General features: G+C 41.1%; 1 protein-coding gene across 1 annotated transcript; it reads right to left on the bottom strand.

Annotated features, from left to right (window-relative positions):
- Window positions 1-1,270: 1,270 nt before the first annotated feature.
- OR9I2 (olfactory receptor family 9 subfamily I member 2) lies at window positions 1,271-6,762 on the bottom strand. Its single transcript, XM_070229111.1, has 2 exons — window positions 6,753-6,762; window positions 1,271-2,205 (listed from the first exon to the last, which is right to left on the bottom strand). Exons 1-2 carry the CDS (start codon window positions 6,760-6,762, stop codon window positions 1,271-1,273), a joined length of 945 nt encoding a protein of 314 aa, XP_070085212.1.
- Between the last annotated feature and the right edge of the window lie 3,998 nt (window positions 6,763-10,760).

The following is a 10,760-nucleotide window of genomic DNA, read 5'->3' as shown; positions in this document are numbered from 1 at the left end:
TGCAGCTCTTTCTATCTGGAGTAGTCTCCCCAGTCCATGACAATGATATGCTTATTCTTTAAGCCTCAGTTGAAATGCTAGCTCCTCAGGAGCCCTTTTCTGACCACACCAAACTAGGTTAGAACCCAATGTAACATCTTGTTCTTCTTCTGTTCCACTTTCCAAAATGGTATAAAAAAATTAACTGTGTAATGGTTTAATATCTGTCTATGTCCCAGGTTCTAATCTCCATGAAGGAGGAATCATGTCTATCTTATTTATTACTATATTCCAGAACCCTAGTATGTATATGCAATACATAGTAGATAGTCAGTAAATATTTGTTGAGTTGATGAATAAGATTGTGGAATCTCCATAGAGATGTTTCCCAAGTAATACTTCTAGCAGATGTAGAGACCATTAAAAGATAGCAGTCAGATTTGTAGTTATCTGTCTTCTGAGAATAAAGCAAATGTCCTACAGGAAATGGAAGTAGAGAGCGGTTTTCATTACTGGAGAATAGAGAATAGCTTGAGTTAATTGAGGCTGATGGTCCATGAACAATGCTTCAGAAATAAAACAGAGCTTCTGATCTTTGGTGGTCAAGAAATATTTCAAAAATTATATATGGGACTCAGTTCAGCTCAATGTCAAGATCAAATTGTTACCAATAATTAATGCAAACCATTATATCTTTCATTCTACGGTGTCTTGATCCTCTACGTTACCTTAGGAAGTAGGCTAACTAGTTGAACATTTACCATTTCAAATCTCCTTTCCCCTCTATTTTTCCATGACAAATGCATAAACTAGATATGATTGAATGTTGAGAAGTTTTCTTTGGCCAAGGCTGATTTCCACCCCACTACTCACAACCAAAGAATGTGACTGCCCTTAGTATGTAAATAATATGCTATTGTTTTGTAATTATTCAAGGTGCGAAAATTAGCTTAGTAGAAAAAAAAATTCAAGTGAGACAACACCCAACAATATTCAGGACAGGTAAGAAAAATAAATTTACATCTTACAGCATGTTACCATTGATAAAGCCCTTTGGCCTTCCATCTCTCTTAATCTTAGCAAGACAGAAATTTTTACTAATGTGAAAACTGAGGAAGAGAATTTCTGGCTCATGGTGATAGGGTTAATAAAGAAATTGCTGGAACCCCAATATAAATTTTTTTGCCTCAATATGTTTTTGTAATTATGAGATCTGGTCTTGTGTTAAGGGAACAAGCCAAAAACCCAAAGGATGATTTGCAGGAACTTCTGAATTGATGGAACTCCAGTCTTACTCTACTTGGGAAACCCTCATCCTGTTGAGAACTTTCTTCAGAGCCTCTTTCACTTCCTTGTTTCTCAGGCTGTAGATCATTGGGTTCAGCATAGGGATGACCACAGTGTAAAATACTGACACAATCTTGTCCTCCATGAGTGATTTGCCCATATTACCTTTCAAGTATATGAATATAAGTGTTCCAAAGAAAAGAGCCACTGCAGTCATGTGGGAAGCACAGGTGGAGAAAGTCTTGGCTTTGCTACCTGCCGAATGAATCTTCAGAATTGCCTGGATGATGAACAGGTAGGATATTAGAATCACTGAAATGCTGGTTGTAATGACCAAGAAAGCTAAGAGGTAGATTACTCGTTCCCATGGCCTGGTCTCACTACAGGCAAGCTTCAGCAGAGGTGGGAGGTCACAAAAGAAGAAGTCCAAGTGATTGGACTTACAGAAGGAAATCGAGAAGGTACACCCAGTGCGGATCACAGAATTGACCATGGCACCAACATATGCCCCAGACACTAAGCCCAGGCGAGTCTGTGGTGTCATGGTAGTGGCATACAGGAGAGGGTTACACACGGCCACATAGCGGTCATAGGCCATCACAGCCAAAAGGAAACACTCGGTACTAGCACAGAATGTGAAAAAGAAAAACTGGGTGGCACAGCGCTCATAGGAGATGACCATCTTATCAGTACCCAAACTCTCAAGCAACTGAGGGACAATAACAGAGGAGTAACAAATGTCCAGGAGGGAAAGGTGGCTGAGGAAGAAATACATGGGGGTCTGGAGGTGAAGGTCACACTGAATCAGCACTATCATGCCCAGGTTGCCCACCATGGTGATGAGATAAACGATCAGAAACACAAAGAAGAGACCCATCTGCAGCTCTGCTCGCAGCTGGAACCCCATCAGAATGAAATCTGTCGTCACAGTGCCATTCTCTGCCATGAATCCTAGGCTGCCCACTGAAATAAAAAAAAATAAAGTCTCATTGAAGATGAATGAAGGTGAGCATGGTTTCATTTGCCATTTTCAGTAATGATAATAGTCTTTTAGATTTGTAAAGCACTTTACATTTTTTTTATAAACTTTATTTCATTTGATCTTTCAGACATCCTTGGAAGGGCATATTGTTCATCCCATTTTTGAGAGAAGAATATGAGGGTCAAAGAAGTGAAGCGATTAGCTCAAGATTTCATAAGGTGATCAAAAAAATTTCTAGTTATACGGTAAATAAGTTCTAGGGATGTAATGCACAACATGATGACTATAGTTAACACTGCTGTGTGGTATATATGAAAGTTGTTAAGAGAACAGATCCCAAGAGTTCTCATCACAAAGAAAAAAGTATTTTTTCCTTTTCTTTTTTTGTTTCTATATGAGATGATGGATGTTAACTAAACTTATTGTGGTAGTCATTTTATAATATATGTAAGTCAAATCATTATGCTGTACCCTAAACCTATAGAGTGCTGTATGGCAGTTACATCTCAATAAAACTGGGGAAAAAAAGATTTCATAGTTAGTAAAAAGGCAAAGCCAGAGCTAGAACTCAGTTCCTTAGGCATTTCCAAACTTCTGCAGGTTGGTTCCAATTTGGAAACTTTCGTCAGCTTCCCCACAGAACCAGAAAAATACCACTTTGTTTGGAGAAAGCCTAGTGGTATAGTGTTAATGACATGGGCTTTGAAATCAGAGCTGGGTTCAAATCCCTTGAGACCTTGGGCAAGTTAATTCCTCTTTCTGAACATCAGACTCCTTGCTGGTTTAATGGGGATTGCAATATCAAAGTCACAATATTATTGTGAAGGACATAACTTACATGCTGTGCCTAGCACATGGTCTGACTCACACACTTAGAATCTCTACAACCTGTTGCCTACCAAGCTGCTGCTTCTTCTCTGTTCCTGCCAAGCAGCATAGCCTGGTTTCCAAGTTTTCATCTTATTCCAAAGGACCTGTCTCATTTTTTTTAAATGTCAGATCATTATCAATCAGTGAGATACATGAATCAAGCCATTCCAGAATCAGACTGCAAAGCTCATTAAGGGACAAAGACATCACATTGAGTTTAGAATTCTAATATGGATGGAGTTCTTGCCAGGTATTGGAACCATCTTGTCTCTGTATGTTTGGATGCTGATAATTGGGGGCAATGCAAACACTGAATGTGCACTTCAAAGGTGATTCTTCTCAACCTCCTTCCATCCTTGAAATAAAATCTGAATTTGAGAAAGATCTCATAGGATATCAGATAAATAAGAAAATGAAACCTTGATCAACATTTGGCAAAAGCTGATCTACTGGTGAAATAAAGATCAGCATCTGGTGCCCCCCCCCCCCCCACATTGAATTCCTGATAAGTATTTAGGAGGTTTTTTCTTCCCTTAGAGCCCACTCCAATACTGACCTTTGACCAAAATAATGACTTGCTGTGTTCTAAAAAGAATTTACACAAATCATTCTGAGCAAAGAGGAAAAAGAGAGAAAAATAGACTATATTCATTTCTCTATTGAATAAGAATTTACAAAGTGCCAGGTGCTCTTCTGGCTCAGAACAAAACAGACAAAGATCTCTGCCCTTGTGGAGCAGTCATTCTAGCAGAAGAGCCAGGCATATTCAATGTATGGGATTTTTAAGTATATTTTCTATCGTGATAGAAAATGGTAAGTGCTATTAAAAAAATTTTTTTAAACCCACAGCAGGGTGTGGGGAATTGGGAAAGCCAAAGCAAGAAGAGGGATATTAACAAGGAAGTGAGATTTTAGCAGAAATGCTAGGGATCAGGTGACTATTCACGTTTATTTGCACGCATCATTTATCCACAAATAATAGAAAATGAAGAGAAAAATCACCACCAATAGACCACCCTGCTCCCATTATAAAATATATGGAGTTCTTCAAGTCCCTGTGAGACACTTTCAAGGCTGTTTTGTTCAGACGTGTCAACCTCCTAACACAGAGAGAAGCCCTGAGGGATTAAAGCCTTGATGATCAGCCTACAATCGCTCAGTGTAAACGTAAGGATGGAGTCCAAAGAATATAGCATAGTGGCCCTAAAGGCAAACAGAGCTTGGTCCAAACTTGGACTCAGTCATTTCTATTTGTGTGACCTTGGGCAAGTTACTTGACCTCTAGAGTCTCAGTCTCAAAATCTATGCAGTAAAATATCAGCACTGCTGTGCTGTGAGAGGTAAAATAAATAATTTATGGAAACACACACCTTATTGCCTAGCACAGAGTAAACACCCAATATCTATAATGGTTACAAAAATGGTTTTTCAATCACTAGGTTGCTCTGCCATTCAGAAATTTAACTTATCGCCATTTTATTGCTAAGTAAAATAAGCTCAAAGTGGTTAAATCAACTTTCCCAAGAACACGTAGTTAGTAAATGGCACCAGGACTTCTGGCTCCAAATTCATTGTGCTTTACACTAATCTACACCATGGTCATCACTCTGGCCCAGGAAGTGGGATGCTTTAGCCCAGCCTTGGGCAACCCCAGCTGGGGAGGCACAAGCGAGGAGACCCACTTTATTCCACCACCCCCTGAAAGACACTTTTAGATCTTCCCCAGGGGAAGAGAACTAGTTTCCTTTGGGTGGGGGAGGAGCAGTTGATTATGATGAGTCAGAGAGAGAGTATGTTGTAGGAAGACTGGAAAAGGCACTCAGAGGCCTAATTCAAGTCCACTTTCTGCCACAGAGGTACTGTGTAACTGAAGCAACTATCTTCCTCTCTCTGGGACTATGCCCTCGCACGAGAAGGCTGCACTAAAGGACTTCAAATGCTGCATCCTGTTCTACAACATGGTGGTCTCTCTTGTCCTCTTAAAAGTCCAATGAGAAAGTCAAAGAGCCTTTCTATTAATAATATTAGTAATTATATTAATATTGATAACAATATAGTATAGTATTAATAATAACAACAAAGAACGGTATTTAGATAGTACTCACTCTGTGTTAGATACTGTTCTGGATGTTTTACATAAAGTGGCTCATTTACGTCTCACAGCACCCCAACACAGGACGTATTGCTATTATCCTTGTTTATAGACTGGGAAACGGGCTTGCAGAAATTAAGTAACTTGGTTTAGGTAAACCACTAAGCTGAGATCTGATCTCCGGTCTGTTCGACTCCAGGGCCACCCTCTTAAGTGCTATCCCATTGCTCATGAGTATAGTAATGATAAGTTACCATGTAGAGAGCACATTTTTTATGCCCAGAAACTTCTAGTAGCTTTGTATAATTATCCTCTACATTTGGGCAAGGAGGAGAATAACATAAGCTAAATAAAGATTTTGGAAACTGACTTCAATTCTGAGTTGGAAACACTACACATGTTTTCCATTTTGTAATATCATCTTTATTTGTCATGTCTTGTCTACAAGGATGGGAGACTAGAAGAGATGCTCAGGGTTACCATCAGAATCCAACTCTAAAGAGGAGTGTACAGCCCTCAAGGAACCGTCACACCCAGCACAGATTGAAGTGGCAAGCCAAAAGTCATGTGAACCAACCTTGCTCCTGGCTCCACATTATCATCTGCCTACCCATACTTTCCCTTTGCCCAAATCTCAGTCCTCATTTTTAATTTATTTTATCTTGCTGCATGTCATGCATTTTCATAAGCCACTATAAATCTCTTTTGGAAATAGGCAATGATGAATAAATAAGTACAAAATAAAATTGCCTGTTTGTCAGATGCCAGGATAATCAGAATGATCAGCCCCATCAGCATCGGACCAGTAAGAGTGCCGCCAGAAGACTTTGCCAAATGGGTTCTGGAAAGACAGTGCACAAACAGTGGTTCAATGTAAATCAAACTCATCTATGGATGACAAAGAAAGGCAGATGCTCAAGGGAGAAAATGCAAAAGCTTGGGGAAGTCTCCAGGTCTGTGCTACTGCAGTCATCTCCTGAAATGTTCATGAGTCCAAACCCCAAGGTGGTGGCCCGGGCCTCCATTCTGAGACAGTGAGCAGCATGGAGGATCTCCTAACTCATAACGCACCTTATTGTGATCCTTCTGAGCATTAAGTCGTCCATTTTGCAAGGGGCAGAGGAAATTTTAAAGAAAATCCAGGTTGCCCATTGTTTGCTGATCTTCAGAGGAGCTGGGATGTTTGGTTCTCTCTAAAAACAGTTCCACTTTGTCTTGTGGTGCTTTGTCTAAATTCCTGAACTCATCCAAAATGATTGATAATTCTAGATAGAGAATCCAATCAGCTTCCTAATGATTAAGATTAGAGAAAACAACCAGCAGCTCCAAAAATTCTCCAGGCAGGGAGAAGAACTACGGATCAGTGTGGCCTCAGAGAAAATATTTGGTCTCAGGCAATTTAGATAAACTAAGTTGCTAAGATTTATAAATAGAACACTGAAACAGCAGTTTCCTGTTTTTGAAGCCCACAAAATAGTTGAAATTGCTGGCTTTTAAGGATGTGTAAAAGAAAAGGAATCTTTAATGCCATTATGAACCCACTATGCTCCATGGTATTGAGCAACATCACCATTTAACATTCTCAGTGAACTATTACCTAATTGTTGATCAGGCACAGAAATATTTTGCTTCCTGACAGATCTCTTCTAGATTATCTGTCCCCCACATTATTCATGTCTGCTCAAGACACACAGTGTCATTTTTATGTCAGCCAATGGTAAACACACCTAGGACATGTAATTCTCCCACATTCCAAAGCTAAAGGAAAAAGACCTTGAGGTCATCTGCTCTTTGAGGCAATCAAGGCACCCCAAAACCTCCACTTAACCTCAGAAAACTAACAGCGGCTTCAAAAGAGAGAAAGCCCAGTAGGCTTCAGTGTTTAATAGACTCCACTTGTCATCTTACAGTAGAGACAACACTGGACTAGGAGCCAAGAGGCCACTATGGATCAAATAAGAAAATGTATGGGAAGACGATTCCAAAAGTAAAAAGTTTGCATTTGGAAGGAATGGTTATAAGTGCCCAGGCACCAGCTTTATAATAGTTTTATAAGACTTCTGGAAAATATGTAGCCACGGATCTGAAGACTATTTATACAGCTCAGCAAAACTAATCTGCTTAGATCCTCCAAGTCAGGTTTAAAGGTATTTTAAAATGGTGAGGTATAAAGGTTGTATGATGTGCCTGAAGTTATATGCCATTCCTCTCAGCCAGCAGTATGCAAAAAAGATTTATAAAGGATCTGCCTTTACACCCTGTGCCAGGCACTATTGGACGCTGGGGATGTAATGATGACTATATAGAACTAAACAGACATAGATGATAGTGATTCTCCCTCTGCCACTATGATGAAACTGACATCATCTGCTGGTGATGACTTGAAGAGAAAAAGGGATAAAGGAATGAGGTACAAGATGCTTTGACTGCCACTCAAAGTGTCAGGGTGGACTTGGGACCTCAGAATGTTTAAATAGTGAGAAAACAGCCGCTCCTTCCACCCACACTCCGTGTTCAGGAAAAGAAGCAGCTCAACCTAGAAATGAAAATAGAGTCTCTATTTAAAAGCTCCCTTTTTCCTCAGAAACTTGTTTGGGAAAAACTGTAGTTGGTCATTTTCTAGTTGAATTTAAACTCATAAAGACAGGAAAATATTCTCCAGCAAAACTCATGAAAACAGCAGAAAGGCAGAACTAGTATGGTGTCATAGAACCAGAATGTTGTGAAGTTCTGTCGCAGTGGGGTCAAATCCCAGCCAGTTGCTTAAATTCTGACTTCAGCTCTTTCTGTCTAACATGGGCATGAATACTACCTAACTCACAGGAGTGTTGTGAGGATGAAATGAGATGACATATTGTGTGTTCAACAAAGTTTGGTTCTGTTGCATACAATGGAAGGTGTGAATTCCCCTCCCCAAAATTACAAATTACTTTCAGGATCCCTCATTTAGCACATAGTACATCCATAATCTCATGTGATCTCCACACAACCCATTTTCAGATGAGGAAAGTGGGACTCAGAGAGATCAACTGACCTGTCCAAAGGTCACATAGCTAGGAAGAAAAGCAGCCAGAACAGGGACCCAAAACCTTTTCCTCCACAGCACCCAATCCCTCAGCATGGTGGTCATAGTGATACAGATTCCCTGCCTGAAGAAGAGAGGTGTGGAGGAAAAGACCTGAAAAGTTGAACTCCTGAGGGTCTCCTTCACTTTGTGATCCTACAATAAACTTCCAGAATGGCATTTAAATTCTGTCCAAATGCTGACCTCAAATCCCTTACACGTCTCCTTCACCAATGCCTGATCGCTCTGACCCACCTGTTCCCTGGCCTCAGTGTGCAGTAGCATCTTAGAACTTAAAGGGGTCTCTAAAGGTCATGGTTCTGCCCTTATGTCTTCAAACAGATGAAGTATAGATGAGGAAAGAGAGGCCCCGAGATGAGGTGGGTCTTACCCAGAAGCAAACAGACAGCGGAAAAGGTTGAGAGTGTCTAGAGCCCAGATCTGCAGCCTGAAAAGACATTCTTCCTACTTCCTGGGCTGTTCCTCCTTTTCAGAATCTTAGCACTGCTTTTCTGATGCCCAGAACTACTTAAGCTCTCTGCTTCTCAGAGAGTGTGAGAACAGATGAACTGCCTTCCTTTAAAGAGAGATTGAAAAGGGAAAGGAATCATGGCGACGGGGATACCTAGACAGAGCCAGCCTTACAGAGCATGAGCATCAGGTCTCTTTAGCTCTGGATGGGGCTCTTTCACCCCCCAACCTCCTAAGAACTTCTCCCAAAGTCAGTGCCTAGCTGACCAGTTCTAAATGAGAGACCTCAATTCTCTACACCTTAGCAGTGGCTCAGACAAGCACCCAAAGAAAGTAGCTTCACAGACTCTGAACTGCAGGGGTCTAGATTTACCTCCCACCCACAGCAAAAATCCCCTCTAAGGCATCACTGATGGCTGGTCTTTGAGCTAATGATGACCCTTCTTGACCAATGACATTTGTGAAGCCTGAACAATTTCAATGATGGGGAAATTACTCCCCCATGAAGGAGCTCATTCTGTTTTAGAGCATTCCTATAACTTCCAGCTCTCTCTCTAATTTCAGTACCATCACATTCCAAATACCCGCCACAGTTTTACAAGTTTCCTAGAGATTCAACAAGAGTTGCTGCTTGCTTTTTTCATTTTCTCAATAGAAACTCTCACATTTAAACAGCTTCCCTAGTTTTCCACGTGGTCTCACCTACCTTGTCTCTTTTGATTCTGAAAACAATCACCTGAAGCAGGTAGGAGAGGCATTATCAGTCCCACGCTATAAATGAGGAAACGAAGACGCTAAATGTCTTAAATCACTGCAAGGGGGAAGCAAAACTAACAACTCCCAGCACATTGTGCTCCCCAGCAAACCACACTAGCTTTGACCCTATTCTCTAAAGAAAAAAACCTCTCAAACCCATTTTAGATGAGAAGAAACAAGATTCAAGTACATTTTGAATCTGGACTGTGGTTCATTTTCTCTCTGATCTACTATAGCTATTCTTACTTTCACCGGGACCAAGAGGTCCTTCCACAATCTAGAAGACTGGGCTGAGTGGGAGCAGAATATAGTGTCTAATTGGGACTTTTGGGGACCAGAGAAATAAACATCTTCAGCACCTGCAGCTCACCAGCCCCAGCATCCAGAGGAACACCCATTAACAGGTGCCTGGATCTCTGCCCTGTCCTGGGAGCTCCAGGAGGGCAATTAGAAGACCAGGGCAGGGGGATTCGTCATTGGCTGGGATTCTCTAATCAGGCCCTAAGCTTCTAATTAGGCTTCTCTGATTCCCGGAGGGGAGGGAGCCCTTCAGAAAAGGGCCCCTGCAAAGTTAGCTTTCTCAGTTCCTCCCCACTCAACCCTTGCCCTGTCTAGCAGTCCCTACCATAATTTAATCTCATTTTGGGGATGGAGGGAGACACTGCTCTCTGAGCAGTTGTCACCCATCCAAGGTGACCCTTTCTGACCAATCTTATTTGTGGGGCACAAGTGAAATAAGTGAAGTCCCAGCAGCCTGCTTACTCATTTACTCAACTAATAATAATTATCTGCATATAAAGTACTTGGAGCAGTCCCTAGCTCACCATATTAGCTTTACTATGTTTAACCCACTGACTCCTCACAACATTCCTACAAGGTAGATACCATTATTCTCCTACTCTATCAGTGATGAGGCTGAGACTCGGAGAGGTGAAAAAACCACCCACGGTCACAAAGGTAGAAAGGGGGAAAGCTGAGATTAGAACCAGAAAATGCTGGCTCCAGGCACCTTGCTCTTCACCACTATCCTGGACTTCCTGATGTCAGTTAGCTGATTATAAATACAACTATTTAGGATAGAAAATTTGGACAATGTCAAAAAAGTATAAATGAAGACATTTAAACAACAATGATCACACCACTCCAATAAGCGCTGTTAGCGGTTGGAGGGAAAGGTACTAGAACGTAGTTATTTAGCACATAAGATCTGGCAGTAGGCTGCTTGGGTTCAAATGGGTCCTCCTTTACCTTGGAAATTT

The sequence above is a fragment of the Equus caballus genome, chromosome 12, assembly GCF_041296265.1.
Source record: "Equus caballus isolate H_3958 breed thoroughbred chromosome 12, TB-T2T, whole genome shotgun sequence".
Classification (NCBI taxonomy): Eukaryota; Metazoa; Chordata; class Mammalia; order Perissodactyla; family Equidae; genus Equus; species Equus caballus.
Note: the sequence above shows the minus strand (reverse complement) of the source record. Positions and strands in the feature narration are given on the sequence as shown.